The following is a 20,939-nucleotide window of genomic DNA, read 5'->3' as shown; positions in this document are numbered from 1 at the left end:
ATTACCAATCTCAAATGTGTGAGTGATCACCGAACCTGTTATCAAAATTTTCTTTTTGTGTTCTAATTAATGATTCAGTTACCTGGGTAGTAGATAATCCAATGAACAACTGAGATTTCTAAAAATCATCAACATTATACAAGTTTCTTAACATTCATACAATGTACAGAACCATGTACCTACAAGAGGATATAGAAATTGAATTCACATAAACAAATTTCTAACTCAAATTAGTACTCCAATACCCCACATAATATGAGTCAAACTTCCTACCTCAAATAATCTCTCCCAACCAATTGAAAAGAAAAATCAAGGGAAATTTTTTTTAATCATATTCTTCTAAGCTGAACACTTAAAATGCAATTCAGCTCTGTTGATGTTTGCCTAATTCATGGTTCTTATCTGATCCGATCTGCCAGCATGGCCTAGTTGCAACCAAATTGCCGCAGCCTAGTTGCAGATGAGAAATACTTCTTTAGGTTCCTAATCAACGAATGAATACAGGAAACCTGTTTTTCCCATATATTTTACGCCTTTTCTCATCCATGATTAACATTAAACAAGAAGCAAAGATGGGAGGAGGCAATGAAAACAAGGCAATTGATGGAACAACATCAGAAAATGCCTGCCAAACAATTAGCAGAAATCAGTCTTCTTATCAATACATCCCCTTGAAGACAGGATTTGCGCGGCATATGCTGGCTCCATATTCCTCGTACTCTTCTTTTGTGTGGCAAGCCTGTACAAGGAGCAGAAACATTTCAAATTAATAAATTTCATGCAAAAATAATTAGTTCCTCTAAGAGTGTTAATCGGCACAAGAAAAACTGATAATCAACAACAGAAAACTGAAATGGCATGCATATGTCTAAATCTATGCAAGCAAGCAACTTGTAAAGTCATTGAATGTACCCATCCTGTCTCCCTTGTTGTAAACCAATTTTATTATAAAATGGTCCATTTTAACTAATAAAGCACTTCGAAAGGGGCTATATGTGACGATATCCTTGAGAATCAAGTGCTATAGGTAGGTGCAAGTGATCAAACAACTTCAGGAAGCAACCTTGTAACAAGTCATTCACAGCAGAGTTTCACCATGTCTTCTGTTGGTCTAAAGTGAACCAGAATTTTCAAAGCTTCACACATTTAGATCTCAAATTTCAACAAGCAGAAAAAATCCCATGGTTCACAGTTGACTGGCCCAATTGACAAGACATGATTGAAGGATTCCAGAAGGCAGGGTGAAAAGCCACACCACAAACATTTCTTTAAATTTCATTACTAGATCAGGGGGCACCTTTATATCTAGAAGAGATAGTCACGGCGTGACTGAGCAGATTTAAAGGAGGAAGAACTTGACATATGTCAATATCATGAAAAAAGAGCTTTCAGATTCATACCGCAAAAAATTCAGGCGTTGATGCAAGTACTGAGCCACCAAACCAAACAGCAAATCTCTGGATAGAATGGCTGACAACATTAACTTCCACAGGTTGTGCCTAGAATCAAATGTAGACCATCAGCTCGTCTTTTTAATTATGTTAATCATCAAGAAAGAAATATTTGTTACATTAGGTAACTGATAATAGACATAAAATTAATTACTTTTAATTCACCACCAAGTCGAGCATCAGATGCAAGAACCCGAGCATCCACAATCTTCTTCAAATCCCGTTGCAACCTTCGGTGGAAGTCCTTAAACATGGTTGACCCTCCAGATAAAACTATATTCTGAACTAACAACCAAAAACATTTACTTCAAAAAGTTCAACAAATATGAGAATATCACAGGTTTAACATTTTTTCTATACTTCTACTATAGCATATTCATAAAGCCAGGTCTAAACACAATAGATCTATGTACGTGAACAAGAGCAAACATCTCTTGATGAACATTTTAGAAGTTCAAATAACTCATAAAATCAAGATACAAAGTAAAGTACTATGCAAGTAAGAAAGGTTAAGAAAATCAGAATACAGTTTATATAATTGAAGGCACTGGTAAAATGAAGCCAAAACTGCTGATGATCTAACAACCAACAAGGCAAAATGTCACAAGCACCAGACCGATCAAAAAAGAGGTGTTTTTAATTGTTTCATTTTTTTCTAAGAAAATATGCATTCTTTTTCATTCCTGATTACATCTATACCTTGTACAAAGCCCTTCTTGTGTCAATTGGTGCAGACTGGATACACTTGTCTATTACAGCTGGTAAAGAAGTGGTGAAATCACTGCTATAGATCTCTGGGTTAAAGAAAATCTGTCAAATAAGCAAGGAAATTCATCAGAAAAAGTTCACCAGCAAACAGCACAGCATCTCACCAAGCAAAAAGGTTATTGCTTATTCATTACAGTCTGATATAAATCAAAAAAATACTCTTGCATGACAAAAGAGAAACACTGCATCTGATATGTTGTAAATTGACATATACATTGATACAAGGAAAACAAGCAAAAACTAACAACATTTCCTATAGTTTTAAAGAATTCCCCATGCAAGTTCCAACCAAAATGTCAAGAAAAAAAGGCCTGGTGTTTGCATCACTCATTATCAACAAAAAGTCTTCTCCACTAAAAATGGAGGAATCCCTAAGGTGTCATTCAATTAAATGATAAAAATGCTTGTGATAGAATACAACAAACCTCAGGGCCAAGAAATCGCTCATAACCAATATCACAAGTGTATGGTGCCCCTGTTTTTGGTTTGATACCTCTCCATTGCTTAATGTACTTTGTTGGTTCTCTGTCATGCTTGTTGTACTCCTGTTCAAGAATCATGCAGTTTTGTTAAGCTCAAAAGGAACTATCAGGAAAATTACATTGTACCAAATATTTCCACTTAATTTTGATAGGAAGCAAACCTTCACAATGTCTGAACTTGTATAGCAATACATTTCTTTTACTTTTCGAGCAACCTCAAATGAGTCTTCAGGTGGTACATTCTCTCCTCTTTCCTACACAAAACAATATTGAAATGAAAGGCTTGTCAGTGTTGGACAACCATTGTGCAGTTTACAGATCCTATTTCTAGCATAAACTTTTTGGTGCCACATAATTATTGTAGATGATTATGTTTTATTGACTTGAACTAGCAAAATAGGCCTTGTTCTGTGGTTGTTGGCTAGTAGAATACACAGTCTTCATCACTTGCCTATCAACAGCTTCCATCAGTCAAGCTCTTATAATTCAAGAGACTAAAATAATGGAAGACGCTTAAAGTTTTCATAGCATTGTTTTCATGTATCATTACCTAATGATGAAAAAATGTGGTTTCAAATAAATATTTCAAAATCCTTCCTTTCCACTCAAGGATCTAATAGAGCCCTGATCATTTAACCAACAAAGCGTGATCCAAGAAGATTCTAGTGATGACCATGTGGCTGCTTTAGATTGGTGGATCTGGGCAAATTAGTTAGAGAGGAAGAAATAAAAGGAGTGTTTTGGAAGTATGGGGTAGGCTGGAAATTGGAGTTCAAATTATTGGTTTTGGAGAGAATTTACCTCTCAAATTGTCAGGGGTATGAATTTGCTTTGGATATGTCATTTTTGTTTCTCCTTCCTCTCTGTTTTAGAAATTCCATACCATAATCCATAGTACTTGGGAATTGTAATTGATACTTCTATCTTTGCTTATGCATTATTCAGTTGATTCTCCCTTGGTCTCTGCATTCACTTCCTAGAATTAATTGATTGCATTCTAGAATTTATCTGAATTGTCAGGGATTGCATCTGGATCAAAACTTTTTGGAGAGGAACAACTCTAAGAAACCTAGGATTATTAAAATCCATGAATCTTAGCTACTTAAGATCATAATTGAAATAGATGCACATAACTACTTCATAAAGCAATCACAAACCACTAAGACTGCAATTTATATGGAGGGAGCCAAACCAAACATACCCGCATGAGCTGTTGAATAAAGAAAGTAACATCTTTTCCAGCAATAGGAACTGATTTGATGCTACCCCCAATAACATAACCTTCTGCAACAGGTACAACATGAGTGACCCCATCTCCAACATCCACAACAACTCCTGTCATCTCACACTAAAGAGAACTATAGGTCAATCTAAAAGGAATAGATTGAAAAGTATCAAGAATTATAACTAAGAAATAATGCAGATCTGTATTTCTGTTAAGTGTTCTTAATAATAATAACAATAATTATTAGTATTATCAGTAATATTATATATACACACTTTTAGGTACACAATTGAGTACATAGTCGATATATCATCATGTGATTGATTCTTATTTTATTTTTAATTTAAAATCCCTAATCACATGACGACACATCAGATATGTACTCAAAAGTGTATACACATAGTTTTATTTATTATTATTATAATAATACCATTACTATTATTAAAGAAAGAAAGAAAGTGATGCAGAAGAAAACAAGAAAAGTGCAGGTTTTTATAAGTGTAAATTCATTAACTACTAGACTGAAAAGCTCACAACTCATATGTCTAACTCAGTATAGCTCTTTCCAGGAAAAATGTCTAATCCTTTAAATTTTTGTTTAGCTCTCTGTTTGTGATCTAATCTCTATTTTTTTAAACAAATCAAAGCAAGTAAAATTATTCACTTCAAGTGTTATTAATCTCCAATATTTTGGTAAACATACTGTTAGGATCTCAAGTGCAAAATATGAGACTTGGATCCCACATTAGAAAGTTTGGACAACTAGTGTAAGATTTATATGGTCTTGGGCTCTCCCATCTCAATAGCTAGCTTTTGAGGTATGGTTCTCCTAAGGTTCGTATCATTTGGTATCAAAGTCATCACCATGTCTCCTAGTTGCAATCGTGCGGCGCAGGTGGTGACGCCGGCATTGCAGTGTTCCCCCGGGGCTAGCAGGAAGCTAGCGCACAACCAGCCCGCGTGGGCGTCGGGGCTGCGGAGCATGGTGGTATGTTAGGATCCCAAATGCAAGGTATGAGACTTGGATCCCACATTGGAAAGCACGGACAACTAGTGTGGGGTTTATATGGTCTTGGGCACTCCTATCTCAATAGCTAGCTTTTGAGGTGTGGTTCTCCTAAGGTTCGTACCACATACACACTCAAAGAAGCTCCCAAAGGACTGTCCAGGACAAAGTCCAGTACATGGTAATTCAATCTGGCCACAATGGTTCACATATATTGGAAGAAAAACTGTATTCAATTATTCATGCTGATTACCAAGGCCTTGTGTCACTGAGTTCATGATATTACTACTTGCATAGCCAGATGAAACTGAGACGAAGATTAAGTAGCAGCAGTAATCATTTAGTTTAATGGGAAATGTAAACAATATGAAAGTAAGAATTTATAATCAAAAGACTTCATTCCCTTCATTTGTAAGAACCATATTAGAGCATATTTTACTAAGACTTCTCAGAAACTAAATGCAGCTCTCATGGATGAAAGAGATCATTCTTATTTAGTCACCCAACAATTGCTCAAGCAAACTTACTGTCCTAAAGTGGAAACAACAGCCTATTCAACCATTATAAAGCCTTACTGAGGATTCAACCAAAGCAAATATGATTCCAAAAATTATTTTTGAAACACAATTTACACCTAGTAACTGTAAAGTTCATAGAGGCTATAAAACAATACAGTAATCAAACCTAAAACGCTAACCTTAGATGTCGTGTAACCAGCTGCAAGAGCAAGCACCGAATTCACCGCAATATAAAGACCCGGAATATTAAAAGTCTCGAACATAATCTCACCGGTATATTCTCTACTCTCTGGTGCAGTGAGAGGACTCTCTGTCAACAAAAAATAATGATCCTCGGGATCACACCGCAAGTAATTAAAAATACATTGCTGCCAATACCGCTCCATAGCATCCCAATTATCGACCTGGCCATGCCTAATAGGATAACTAAGATTATAAGTACTACTAGATCGTGACTTCGTCAAAGCTTCATCCCCGATAAAGAAATCAAGGTCTGCCATGACGCCTGCGTTGTATTGCGCAAGCCAATTGGCCTTTGAAGACTTTCTAGATTGGTCTAGAAATGACTCGTTGACTGCTACTACAGTTGGAAGAATAAAACAAGGCTCTACGTTACCCGCAAAACCCATCTTAGTATACCTGCAAAGACACACAGAATCCTAATTGAGAAAAATCTCACAAACAGATAATGATAAAAAATCAAAGGGTGGCCAAAACCTAATTCGCACATTTCATAAAACATGTTGTGCGCCAAGCATAAAAAGACATATAAACTAAATACAGAAATTAGTGAAAACAGATAAAAACGAGAGAGATAAATATACCCGGTGCCATTGTCGATGACGACGGCCGGACGAGAGGTAGGGTCCATTGGAGAAAGAAAAAAGTTGATTATGAAGGTAATTATGGTGGATCTGCGACTGAGATCCGATAAAAGGTTCAAGGCAATGGATCATGATGGTGTTGGTGTTGATATATGGAAGACTTGGGAGGCAAATGAAAGGAGCAACTCAACGCACAGCTTTGTTTTGGTCGCGTCAAGTTGGTGAATCCAATACCCATTTCAACTATGTAAACAGTGAGGTCTCTTCATCAACTTCTTCATCATTACCATCAAAATGTCTTTTGTGTGTTCGATACTTTTCTTAATAATCAAATAAACTTACCCTCAAACAACAATGAAAGACTCTTTGCCTTTCTCTTTCTCTTCCTTTTTTTCTATCTGCGGGAGGCTAAAGGGCGGTTTGTCGATTTGGCTGTACCAATACTTGACGGGGGCATATGGACCGACCGATCTCTTGACCTACCAACACGACACGTCGAGATTGATTTAAGAAAACTTCATTTTGGGCTCCACTAAAGTCTATGGTAAAGTGGGGAGTTATAAATTTGATGGTGATGACTAACCAATCGGAATTAAGGCTGTAGACAATTGATGATAAACAAGATTGATTAAGCGTACTATTAATTTGGCCAAATACTTACTTACCAACGAAATTTGATGGAAAAATATATATTTTTCCGCCCTTCATCCAATTCCAATTCCCAATTCCGTCAGAAGAATTTGTTATTTTTTAGTGTACAGTTGATGAAAAAATGCAAAATCTCCTTCCATCTCTTCTAATTTAAGCGCTCGTCTGAGCAACCCAACCGCTCTCATGGCCAAAATTTTCAGGCCAAAGGACTTATCGTCGGCCAATGTTTAGTTTACTATCCTAACCTTTTTATATTAAATTTTAAAAATTTAAATATTCATTTATTAACCATTAAAGTTAACAAAATTAATTAAATCTAAGGATATAATTATTATTTAATTGTAAATATTAAAAAAATAAAATTTATTTTATTTATCACTTTTAATTTTAAAAATTAATTATTTTTCTTACCTTAAATTTTGAAAAATTATATATTTTTTTTCTGTTAGAGTTTGATCAAAAGAGAACCACAATTTCTAGTGACTTCTTTCTCCACCCTAGCCACCTTCATCAGAGACAAAGGGAGGATTCGACAAAAAAATGTAGGCCGAAGACAATAGGCAAAATCGGTAAAGAAACGTCGAATCAATAAAGACGAAGGGTGGAGTCATTTTCATCTTTTGTCGATTATAAGAGGTGAAACACTTGAAAACGAATTGACAAAGACAAACAAAACATCGTTCGTTGATTCTTCAATTCAAAAGAAGATAGCCCGTCATTTGTCAATTTGTTAATTTCATCTAGGTGGGTATTTCGACTTCGTCTCCTTTTGAAAAATGGACTACTAGACAACGTCTCCTTTATCTCACTTCAGTGTCAAAAGAGAGAGTGATGAAGATCAAAGATGGAGAAGCTAGCCAAAAAAGTAGGAAAGAAAAACAAACCCTAGAGGAAATGTGTAATTTTTCAAAATTTCAGTTAGGGAGAATTATTAGTTTTTTTTTTAAATTAAGAACAGTAAATAAGATAAATTTTTATTTTTTTAATATTAATATTTAAATAACAATTATACTTTTAATTTTAATATTTAATAAGTGAGTATTTGAATTTTAATAAATTAACCTATGGGAATTTGACAATAAACTAAATCTTAAATTGGAATAAGTCTTTTCGGCCAAATTTTCACATTGGCGCATTTGCCTCATCGCAAGAGGGCCGAGACCTTGAGAATCCAACAATTACTTGGGCTACATCTAGTGGGCACAATTCAAATGGACCAAACCCATTTGAGTCTACGACCGAAAACTTGAACTACTTGAATATTGAAAAGCCTTGAGAATCCAAAGCTAATCATGCAATCTACCACTAATATTATTATTATTATTATAAATAATGGCACAAAGTGTTGTAAAATTGCACGTGTCAAGTGTCATCACCTCACGTCTTTCAACTTCTTTGTCCATATTTCACTACCCTTCACAATTCCTTCTCCATGAAATTCTTCCATTGTTTGTAGATAATGTAGTTAGTGGGAATCTACAGGGTCAAATTCTTTGGTCCCTTGAAGCTTGGCGAGGGAAAACAGAACCAAAACCATGCACTTATCTTCATCAGAGGAGACTTTACAGACGTAGTTCAGACCATTGAGGCCACTTGGGGTCTTTGTTTCAGATTTCACCAACAAGAAATGCAGACCCTTGCGTCGGGGATCTAGTTCGGCATAAGGGAGGTATAAGAAATGTCTGCCAAATATATGAGAAGAAAGACCCCATGCAGAAGAAAAAATTGTATATGATGCAGAACAATGAAGCCCTTCAAGTTGCATATGTTGAGGAGGTTTTCACATAAAGGGATGATAAGGAGTATTACCTATTCTGGTAAAATACGACCAGCAGTTACAAAAGGATGTGAGAAGCTACAAGTTCAGAATGCCCGATCCCTCGAAGCTTGGCGATGGAAAACCGAAAAACCAAAACCATGCCCTTATCTTCACCAGAGGAGATGCAAGTGTCTTTGTTTTTGGATTTCATGAATAAGAAATACAAGCCCTTGCTCCTACAATCTGAAAGCGGCTTAGTAATGAATAAATAAAAATTTCAAATTTAAATAATAATGGAAAAAAATTACTAAAAAAATATGGGTTCGAAGAATATTAATCCTATAATTATAAAATAATTATAATAATTATAGATACAATCATCATATTTTAAATTTATTTGTTTACATATTCGGTCAAGATTTCCTGCCATTAAAGGTGGTTAAAAAAAAAAAAAAAAAACAAACAATGAACCTGTGTGCACGATAGCTGACTCCCCCTCCCCTTGTCATATTTAATTACCCAAAATCTAATTAATTAAATGACTAAAATTGTTATAAAAAAATTGTAATTACTTTTTTATATATAATTTAAATTATTATTATGTAATTAAAATTAAAATTTAGTAATAATATATTTATTTATTTTAAATATATATTTATATATAATATAATTATAATTGATAATTTTTTATTTAAATTATTTAATTATATAATACCGTATATATATATATATATATTTAAAATATAAATCGTATCAAATTATTACGATCCTCGCATTATGAGTCGTAACTGCCTCGCACTCTGAATTGATCATCTCTTCCGTTTCGCTTTCCCATCTTTATGTCATTTCTTTCGTTTCCTTCCACTCTCCATCACTTCGACTGCCACCTTCGATTGGGTATCACACTCCCGACCCGGAACTCTTCGTCTCATCCTATCCTTCTGATAATAATGATACGTCTATGTGATCCATCTTTGATCTGATAGTGAATGCTTTGGTGCTCAAGATGAATCCTCTATGCTGCATTGCTCCTGTTTCAATCGATCGGGACCGGGCCAACCCGGTGGTTGCCAAATCTACCAGTCATTGTCAGCTGGGGCTTGAAACAGTCGCCCTTAAGACCGTTAATTCGAGTTTTTCAACTTTGGTATCTCCGGTTGGCACAGGTTCCGATACATCTTTAGCGGCTAATGCTGTTGTTGAGTTAGTGGCGAAATCTCGAGAGTCTAAACTGTACAGTGAAAATGGCGGATGTGTGAGTGCCAGCGTGGCAGGGATTTTGTACAAGTGGGTGAATTATGGTAAAGGATGGAGGTCGAGATGGTTCGTGCTTGAAGATGGAGTGCTGTCGTATTACAAGATTCATGGACCGAATAAGATTTTGATGAGTCCAGCTAGAGACAACAGTGTAAAAGTGATCGGAGGAAAGTCAGTTAGGTTTTTGAGAAAGGCTAACTGGAAAAGTTACCGTCCGGGCTCAGCAGCTCAGCAGTGCAAGCCATCGGGCGAAATTTATTTGAAGGTTTCTTTTGTATTGTTTTTGTTTGTTAGATTTTATTATTTCCGTGATTAGTTATAGTAGTACTTACCTTTGATGTTATTTTATTAAGGATTGAGTGGTATATTTTTTTATGCGTCTTTTTTCTCACCACTTGTTTGGCTTATTTGATCTCTTTGGTTATTTTCTTTATGTGTTGTATAAGTTAGTGGCTTACCATGTAGTTAATTTTTGGATGAAATCCTTCATCTAATTTAATATGTTGATGATGATTTATGGACGTTTTTGTTTTGTTGTGTCAAAGCTTGTTGTTAGTAATCTACTTATGAGATATAAAGTATCAAGTGTTCCAAGCAAACTATGTCTAGAGAATTTGGATAAGCAGAAAAACCATCGCAAATTCAAGTGTCGAGACCTGATTGTGTTGTTCTCATTGATATTTTGAGTCTAGAGTAATCACTGAGGACTAAATATTTGCAGTATTCGAATAACTGAAGTAGTTTTGGCAGTTTCATTTTGCCCTCCTGGGTACTGATGTCGTGAAAATGCACCAAACTTTCACTTTGCTCTCTTTGCAAATTATAATGAAAGCTGGATGACATAATGTTTGATAGTTATATTAGTATTTAAATTTCCTACAGTCATTATGTGATGATTAATTTTGGAATAATGCTGCCTCTCTGTGCTGGCTATACTGCTGGCAGGACGGGCATAATCAGAGCATTGTAGCATATTTTGTTTTATATAATGATGGAATTTGTCATTCATATTTCCAATTCCCCTGCAGTAAACATGTGCTACTAATTTCCATTGAACACCCTCTCATTGATTACCAGCTAATCCTTTAGTATTATGGGGTATAGGTATCTTTATTCCGTGCAAGCAAGTCAGACGACAAAAGACTTACTATATTCACAGGAACAAAGACACTTCACTTGCGTTGTATATCTAGAGATGACAGAGCTCTGTGGATTGAGGCACTGCAGACTAGTAAAGATATTTTCCCCAGAGGGTTGACAAGCAGTGATTTTTCACCTTCTGAAGATATTGTTGTTTCAACTGAGAAACTACGATTAAGATTATTGCAAGAAGGCGTTGGTGAGGCAGCTATTAAAGACTGTGAGTGTATTATGCTCTCTGAACACTCTGTGCTGCAAAACCAGCTAAATTCTCTTCAACGTAAACATATGATGCTATTAGAGACATTGAGGCAAGTAGAGGTATATGTCATTCTTCCATTGTGCAAACTCAAGTGCCACTTTCTTTAATGATTTAAAGCAAATTCAACCAAGGATACTGAATGCAAGAACCACTTCATTCTTTTTAAATTCTCTCATCTTGAAGGATATAGATAAGTTAAGTATCTGACTTGAATTACTGGATGAACTTTTCCATTTTCCATTTGCTTACATGGAATTACTAATTGTAATGTAGCTTGATCATCATAGATTTTTATGAGATTCCTTAATATATATGTAGAGGCCGTGTGGTTTCTTTCTTAGGATTTTTCTTCTAACTTATTCATAGACCAAGGTTATGCACCACCAAACACTTGGTTAAGTCCCATATTTTTTTTCATCCATGAAACTTCAGTTTATTTTATTCATGGTGAATATTGAATTCTGAGGTCAGTCATCATTTTTTGACTTGTAGTTATTAATTTACATTAATTGTTTGAATGGCATGATTAATATTTTGGTTTAAGGGCTTCATGAACTAAAGGGATCAAAATCCGACAAAGCCAGTGAGAAGGATGTCATCACGTGCCTAGACGATCAGGTAAATAGGCCACAGGTGCAAGTGTGGTAGGCCTATGTTAGTGGAGCACAGTAATGGGAGGAAAGCAAGCTAGATGGTGGATATGAATTATTGCTGAAAATAACAAAAATCTTGATGGTCCTTCCTTGGAGTGGATTAGGAAATGGAAATGGACCCCATGTTGTTGACACGAAGTTCTCTGTAGTGGACTAAAGTAGTTGCTCAAACCACCCCATTAACTATCCTGTCTCCCAACTTATTACATTTTGGTCATGTTGTTTTAATATGATATATTGGCGATGGCTTTGCCATGCTTTAAAAAACTAAAGACTGATGAATTTGTTTACGTGACATAATGAGTTGGCCAGTAAATGTTGCATTATCATTTAACTGCATATTTCTAGTGCTTCTCGAGTTTTCATCAATTAATGAATCTATACTTCATTGGTATGTGAGCTTGTGTTATTTCATTTATCTTTCCTCAAATTTATTTTCTATTTGCTATGTAAAATATTATGGCTAATTTCTCCTTTCAAAATTGTTTTACAGACAGAGAAAATAGAGCTAGAAGCTACTGTAGTGGATGAGACAAAGGAACGTCAGTCTTTTTGTGGACAAGGAAATAGAAGATATAGTGGTTAGCAATGCTTTTAAACTTTTACATCACAAAATTTATTAAATTGAATAATTTTTTCACTTCATTTTGATTCCATATTATCTTCATGTTGCAGATTTCTATTCTGTCATGTCTAAGGGCAGTGGAAGTGATTCTGAAGCAGATAATGAAAGTCATGATGGTGCAGACATTGAAACAGATGAAGACGATGGAACATTTTTTGATACAAATGATTTTTTGTCTTCAGAGGCTCTAAGAAGTGCTTCCTTTCAGAGTAGGGAAGCTTTGGGAAATGCTTGTATATACGACAAAGAATTATTCTTTTCTAATCATTTACGAGGTGCTGGGAATGAAATCAGGTTATTAGAGTATCCATCTGTTAAAAGAAGGGATAATTTGCCAGAACCAGCGGAAAAAGAGAAGCCCGTTGGACTGTGGTCAATTATCAAGGACAATATTGGAAAGGATTTATCTGGAGTATGTCTCCCTGTTTATTTTAATGAACCACTTTCTTCATTGCAGAAGTGCTTTGAGGATTTGGAATATTCATACTTGGTTGATCTAGCGCTGGAATGGGGAAAGCAGGTTAGGTCCTTAACTCTCCTTTTTTTTTTTTTTCTTTGGGCAAAGCAGTGATAAAGCATAGGATTTACCTATATTTTTAAGACCGAATTGGACTGGTTGGTTTAACCAGAAACGGATCCACAATCTAGTTCGATTCTCATAAGTAAATGGGTTGATTAAAATTTGGTCAAACCCGATCAAAATCAATGAATTGAATTAACTGACTAAAACCAGTAGATATTGATGGTTTGACCAAACTTTTACCCATTTTTTAGTTTTTCCAACAGTAGACATAAAAAATCTAACCCATCACTTAATTACCAAGCCATCTCTTTCTCTCTCTTGAATTTTAATCCCTTTGTTTTTTAATAATTTTTACGCAATTTTCTCATTTTGCAACTTTTGTCTTTTATATATATATATTCTTTAAAGCATTATTTTGTCTCATATGAAAATTTAAAAAGTTAAAATTTAAATTTAAAATGTAAAACTTAATGTCATAATTGTCTTCACTCCTTCAGTTCTATTCTATCGCAAAAGAAGTTGCAGAAGTCTAAATAAAGTGTGAATTGTTTGATTAATATATTTGAATTTTTTTTTTTGAAGTTTTTTATTTTACTAGATTGAAATTTATATTTCAAAGAAGTAAATATATTTGTTATTGTTATTAATAATTGTATAAAGTTACTTCTAATGAATTTTATATGGTTTATGTTTAAAAAAAATTTTAAATGGTTGATATTATTTAATAAATTTTTAATAATTTGAGAATAGGTTGAACTAACTAGTTGAATCAATCAAACGGGTTAAACCAGTCAAGCTATGAACCAATGAAGCAACCGGTCTTATCATTGGTTTGGTTTTAAAAACATTGTGATCTGCTAGTTACATTTTATTCCATTAGTTCACGTGGAAGCTTGAGCCCTGAATGAACTAGTTACCTGCCCTCCATATTGTTGTATCATTGACTCTATCACTGTTCACTTGGCATATGTAAAACTCTTTTATGGTAACATTTTTATTAATTTATTTTTTTTCTTTCTTGATGGAGTCTGCAGGATGGATCTAGTAATCATTCCCTAAGCATCAGTTCACAGTTCATGCTAGTGTCCAACTTTTAGTTACTCATATGAGGTCCTTGAAGATCTAAATCCCTCAACTCCCCTTTGGGAGGAGGCACCTGGTCCTCCGGCCAAGGACTTGTGATCCATGTGAAATATGTATTAGAAGGTTGAAAGAAATATTATTATGTGATCTATGGTTCAACTCCGAAGATTCTTTTCTTATATCAGGGAATTCGCCTCCTATGTATTGTTTGTTTCCCTATAGTTTGGAGCTTGTTTATGCACCAACAAATCAGAGCTTGTTTATGCACCACCTTTGTGCTCATATGGGTTGGTGCATTGTGATCAAATCTAGCCATTAGAGGACTGTGGGTATATTAGGCCATTACCAGTGGCTAGTGTTTGGTTATGAGTCCTACCAATACACTCTGTGTTTGAAAATAAGCCTATCTGGTCAGTTAGTATAAGTTTCATGAAGATTTGGCTAGCATTTTTCTAACAAGGAAAAAAAATGACAGACCTGCCTGTTGTGCCGAAATATACTTTCGTCTTTGTTGCATTTATAATTTAGTGTTGAAATGATCTATATTCCATGTTCTGACATGAGTTGTTTACACGGTTCAGGGAAATGACTTGATGAGAATTTTAAACATTGCAGCTTTTGCTGTATCTGGCTATGCATCAACAGAAGGCCGGCAGTGCAAACCCTTCAATCCTCTTCTTGGGGAGACCTATGAGGCTGACTATCCAGATAAAGGACTTCGCTTTTTTTCTGAAAAAGTATTTGCTAATCTCTTCCACTGTGTTCAGAATTTTGACCCAACGATGTTGGAAAGATAAAGTTGAATTCACTCAATTTGTTGCCTCATTGTTGTTCATGAAGTGTGGCAACTGGATGGTACATGACACTCATAAACGTTTGCAGTGTATTACTGGATATCTAATCAGTTTTTCTTAAATTTCAGGTGAGTCACCATCCCATGATTGTTGCGTGTCACTGTGAGGGAAGAGGCTGGAAATTCTGGGCGGACTCCAATCTCAAAGGCAAATTTTGGGGGCGGTCTATCCAGCTTGACCCTGTTGGTGTCCTAACCCTGCAGTTTGAAGACAGTGAGACTTTCCAGTGGAGCAAGGTCACCACTTCTATATACAATATCATACTCGGGAAAATTTATTGTGATCACTATGGTACCATGCGTATTAGTGGCAGTGGGAAATACTCCTGCAAACTCAAGTTCAAGGAACAGTCTATTATAGATCGAAATCCCCATCAGGTAATTTCAAAGTACATAATTCATGGTCACTGACATTCTTTCACCTTTTTGTTGATGCATAATAATTTTTATTTTTTGTAAAGATGTTACAGCTCATCTGTTGTTTCCTCTCTGTTGATATGTCATCGAAAAGAGAAATGTTTTTAGCACTTTAATTTTGTTATCAATTCTGGATGATTGTCTATTTAAAAGGATTTATGATCTATCACGTGGTATTCTTTTTTATTATCTTCAATTTTTGTTGGCATACTTGTTCTTTTCCATATATAGTACTTACCAAATTTCAACTTTTTGTACTTCCTGAAAATGATAAGAGGGTTGTTTCCCTTTTTCTCTTAGCCCTCATGGCCTAAGTATCAGGAAATTCATGTGCTTTCATTTCTGTAGCATCTTATTGAAGTAGAAAATTCGGTGCTTCCCTCTAAAATATTGCAACATGCATATAAATAACCAAAATGAAGAAATCTCAAGTGCATAGTTGATTGACCACTCTTGAGATGAGACTAAACTGAAATTATTAATGAACATGTATGTGTGTACAGTGGTAATTCTATTATTTCTTTTACCATATGATTAAGTCGTTCTGATGATGAATCTAGGTTCAAGGATTTGTGCAAGACAATAGAACCGGTGAGAAGGTGGCAATGTTGGTGGGCAAGTGGGATGAAGCTATGTACTATGTCCTAGGAGATCCGACAATGAAGCCAAGGGGGTATGATCCAATGACAGAAGCTGTGTTGCTTTGGGAAAGAGGCAAATCTGTTACCAAGACAAGATACAACTTCAGCCCGTTTGCTGTATCCTTGAATGAACTGACCCCTGGCTTATTGGATAAATTACCTCCAACTGATTCAAGGCTGAGGCCAGATCAGAGACACTTAGAGAATGGAGAATATGAGTTGGCAAATGCTGAAAAGCTGAGGCTGGAACAGTTACAGAGACAGGTAGGACTTAAAGATCTTCTTTTGTCCTTAAATATACCTGACATTGAGACTGAAGAAATTACAAAGTTTGTGTCTGGATTGGAGATACTATGTTTGGAGGTTTATATTTACTTTTCTCTGCATTTATTTGAAAAAGCTTTTGAGCAAAATTATTGTACTATGTGATTTAGGCAAGGAAGATGCAAGAGAGGGGATGGCAGCCAAGATGGTTTGAGAAGGATGAAGATGGTTGCTATAGATACAAAGGTGGGTACTGGGAAAAAAGAGAAAAGAAGAATTGGGATGGAATTGCTGATATTTTTGGGCAGAGGAGCAGCGATCCACATTTGGCATTAGTGGAAGAGTAGACTGGCTGTGTCTGAGCATCAGTGGCGGGTTGGCTGTTTTTGAGCTCTCATCTCATGTATATTGGCGTCATATTGTTTGGTTTGTTTTCTGTATATATGTCATCTATTAATATTATCAACTTAAAAATCAAAATGCGAGTTTTGAAGCTTTTTATTAAGTTATAGAGGAGAGCTTCTGTTAGGTGAGGTGTATGTATCTCTCTTTCTTGTCGTCAAACATTCCTTTTCTGACCTGAAGTATTCTTCTGCTGTTACCCCATGCGGTAGAATTGATATATGGACGCTTATGCCAATTATAAGCATTTCGGCATGGTGCATTTTACTGAAATTAGAGGGGCAATTGGGTGCGAGATTGCCTTGATAAAAATTATGATAAGGGTGGGTGAAAGATAAAATATAATCAATAAAGCTATGTCTATATATTTTAGTATATGATATGAATATATGAATATAATTTGATGATTTTGAATTAAAAATAAAATTACATTACTCAAATATAATCTATGTATAACATTGGCACACTTCAAAAAAAAAAACAAACAAACATGAAACTTGCAACTATCAACTTTTTTCTAGTGTCACTAGACAAGATTGATCGGTTCAATTGTGAATAGGCTCTTACTCTGATCTACATAAAAAAAAAAACTGATTTTTTACTTTTATACATTTTTATAAAAAAATATATAATAAATAGAGCGATACTATATGTATCCACTTTGGATACACAAATGTATACACACTCATATGTATCATCATATGATTGGTTATTGTTTTATTCTTAATTTAAAATCATTCAATCACATGATGACACATATAAATGTGTATATATTTATGTATCCAAAGTAGATACATATAGTTTTATTATAATAAATAATATTAAAAGAGTTAAAAAGAGAAGAATTCTTAAAAAGACAAATATTAATTAGAGGAGATAATTGAATTGAATTGTTTTTAATGTGTTAAAATAAGTTAATTATTTATAAAAGTGTTTTTAATAGAAGGAAGTTAGAAGAATATCATTAAATTATTTTGTTTAAATATATATTATAAAAATATAATAAATATTTAATAATATTAAAAAATATATTATAATTTAAGAACATTGGGCAGGAAATTGTAATCCACTGTAAAATTAATGTTTTTTTTTCTGGATTAGTTTGTCAGACTTTATTTTGTGATGAGCTGTGCGTATGCCTGGGCAAGAGGATCTATCAAGACGTCAGATTAAATGTTCTCTATGTTTTCCACTATTAATTCAACCCTAATCCGGTCAGGGAGCATCAACCCCAATATAGAAATCACCGCTTCTTAACAGCTGCTGGTGCCTCCAGATTGACACTTACACGACAGACCATTGGTTTGAGTTGGTGACATTGCAACTTACAAATTGCCTGTCCATTTTCATGAAACCCTTCTTGTTTGCTTGTTTTTGGCTAGACGTTGAAAGACAACTCTGCTTACCTTGTCCTTGACTTGCAGTTTCAACAAAACCATGGTTCCGCATCTTGCATAAGTATGGAAAAGAATTTATATCAACCATGACCCATAATTCTTCAACCACTTTCCTCGTAAACGGGACACAGACAACTTGATTTTCTAAAAACTTGCATCAACCAAGACTTGGTTTGTGTGGTGAAACTCTCAGTGGAACTGCAATCGAGGTAGTATCAGAGTAATTATTTTTAACTTTGTTTGGATATTGGGGTGCTTTGTTTCTAAAATGTGTTTAAGCATAACACATTATTGTTGTTTCAAAAGTAGTTTAAATGGTATACCACGAGTATCTTTATATAAGTAAGTATGAATTTAAATTTGTTTGCTTGGAATAGTTGATTCATCTTAAAATTTTTTCTTTTAAACATATTATTATCTCTTTTACTTTTTATGATTCGTTACGAAACAATATACAACACAATAACAAGCTTCACATTGTACGCACGCTTGCTGATGACTTGTTCCATTGTAGCACAAATAAGAAACAAAATCCAAACAGCAGAAGCCCTTTTAGTGGATTTTGTACCATAGTAGCACAACGTATAAATAATGAGGTGACCTACACTACACCCTTTTAGGCCGCAGCAGAAGCAGCAGCCCTGGTAACAAGGGTGAACAAAGAAGGATGGTCCCATGGACCACTTTCTCCAAGCCTACATGTTTCCTCATATTATCACCCAAAATCCCACATTTTGTATACATTAAACCAAACCCTTCTGCTTTTAGTTAGTGTGCATGAGATTTGATGCCTTTTTACATCCAATTGTGTATGCTGTAAGTTGGAATTGAAAATTATACAATATAAAAAGTTGGAATTTTCGGGGTAGCCCAACAAATGGGACGTCTTGACTTTGGTTGGAAGTTTAAAGGGTTAGGTGGGAAGATCAGAAGAGGATAAATCTCATTCGCTTACTTTTGTGTGACCTCAAAAGAATGGGGTAGGTTGGTGGGGTGTTGGATAAACAGGAGAAAGAGACAGAAAGAAAGAAAACAGAGGAAATTACAAAGAAGTGGGCATGGCCCATGAATTTATGTGGAGGAAATTGGGAACACACCAACAAAACCTAGTAGCCTACTGTATAAATTATCATTAACATCATCAATGTTTTCCATTATATGTATGAAACATTTCCATTCATTTGCAAGTATTAATGATCTTCTGTCACAGGCAGAATTACTATACCACAAATTGGCATGTAAGATATGTGACTACCCAGAAAAAGAAGACTTTCCTTGTCTAGCTTCTGAATTGAATCCGTCACTTACGCCAACCTGATTCCCTGTCGATGACTAAAATTAATGAAGTATGATAAATAAATGAACCCCACTCCTCCTAAAGTAACGAGTAAAATTCTCTTCTAAAACAAGATTAAATGAATAAGAGGAGAAAAAAGGATGTGCAAAGTAACTAAGATAAAATTAAAATACTTGATTTATAAGCAATACAAATCTCGTGTAGGTGACCAAAAACTAGAATCTCCGTGTTTTAGGTTTAGAATCATGTAGGCGATTCAGATATAATGGTCGAACTCATAACCCCTAAACTAAATAAGTTAAGATTATATAAATATAAAAAGATTAAAATCTAAATATTTTTTTTGAAGTTTTAATATTTCATCAATTTTGTTAATCATTATAATCCAAACACTTATATCATCACCATCAGCACCCACTACATAATATTGTTATCACCAACCACCATTAATGACTTCACTCATCACCATGAACCATAAACGACTCACTCATTCTTAACACAACCAAATTGTCGATAAAAAACAATGGGTTATTGACTAACATAATTCGTGCCACCCACCCTAATACACAACTAATCGAGGAACTAGCTCTTATATTTTTTTTATTTGGCTTATTGAAAATGGTTTTCATTATGTGTGTGGTTGTTTGGTCTCATTAGAAACCAAACCAAATACCAATGGGATTTTGTTTGTTTGCTTGGCTTATCAAAGTTTATGGTGGTTTCGATAAATTGTGAGTAAAGACAATAATTTTGATTTAAATTTTGAGTCCTCAACCCTAATGAGAAGAGTATTCTTTAATAAAAAAAAGAAAAGATAAATGTGTTTTGTCTATGTTTTTGTCTTTTTATATTAATATATTTATTTAAAACACTAATATATTTTAATAGTTTTAAATTATTTATGTTTTTAAATATATTTATATTTTTATTGTGTATATTAAAGTAATTAATATATGATATTTGTGACTTTTAAAATAGTGAGTGAATTTTAATTTTAATTAATTTTATTATTTAATATATTTAAATAATAAAAAAAATAGATTTTTTCTCATAGAGATTAAAACAAGTAAATAATGGAAAAAAAAAAATTCTTTTACACAAAAAAATGAAGAATCTTTTTTATCTCTGTAATAGAGATGAACTATAGAAATGAAGATTAATATGCCCTATAAAGACAAGAGAAGAAATATGGTATTCGATCTTGTCTTTTTCCGTTATCATCTCTGTGTGTGAGTGACTTTTTTATGGAAAAGGATTGATGAATGACTTGAATCGCACCAGTGAGATTTAATTGCACCGTCTCAGTGCTATTCTAACCTAATCACAAAAATCCTGATATGATTTGGTAAGAATTAAACCCTGACTAGCTAAAGTAATAAGTGTATTTTTGTTTTTGTTTTTTTTTTAACCATGAAATATAATAGAAGGAAAGTGAACATTT

At 34.3% G+C, this 20,939-nt stretch overlaps 2 protein-coding genes across 2 annotated transcripts; one reads left to right on the top strand and one right to left on the bottom strand.

The window, feature by feature from the left end:
• Window positions 1-115: 115 nt before the first annotated feature.
• Window positions 116-7,054, bottom strand: LOC123216991 (actin-related protein 3). The gene is made up of 9 exons (XM_044637711.1): window positions 6,275-7,054; window positions 5,630-6,089; window positions 3,903-4,049; window positions 2,863-2,955; window positions 2,645-2,764; window positions 2,151-2,261; window positions 1,606-1,731; window positions 1,401-1,499; window positions 116-739 (listed from the first exon to the last, which is right to left on the bottom strand). Exons 1-9 carry the CDS (start codon window positions 6,319-6,321, stop codon window positions 659-661), a joined length of 1,284 nt encoding a protein of 427 aa, XP_044493646.1. The 5' UTR covers window positions 6,322-7,054; the 3' UTR covers window positions 116-658.
• Window positions 7,055-9,451: 2,397 nt separating this feature from the next.
• LOC123217186 (oxysterol-binding protein-related protein 1D-like) lies at window positions 9,452-17,059 on the top strand. Its single transcript, XM_044638006.1, has 8 exons — window positions 9,452-10,206; window positions 11,046-11,402; window positions 12,490-12,577; window positions 12,672-13,141; window positions 14,809-14,964; window positions 15,150-15,458; window positions 16,058-16,402; window positions 16,573-17,059. The coding sequence occupies exons 1-8, from the start codon at window positions 9,691-9,693 to the stop codon at window positions 16,747-16,749; spliced, it is 2,418 nt and encodes an 805-aa protein (XP_044493941.1). The 5' UTR covers window positions 9,452-9,690; the 3' UTR covers window positions 16,750-17,059.
• The last annotated feature ends 3,880 nt before the right edge of the window (window positions 17,060-20,939 follow it).

The sequence above is a fragment of the Mangifera indica genome, chromosome 5 (genome assembly GCF_011075055.1).
Source record: "Mangifera indica cultivar Alphonso chromosome 5, CATAS_Mindica_2.1, whole genome shotgun sequence".
Taxonomy (NCBI): domain Eukaryota; kingdom Viridiplantae; phylum Streptophyta; class Magnoliopsida; order Sapindales; family Anacardiaceae; genus Mangifera; species Mangifera indica.
This window is presented reverse-complemented; position numbering and strand designations above follow the sequence as displayed.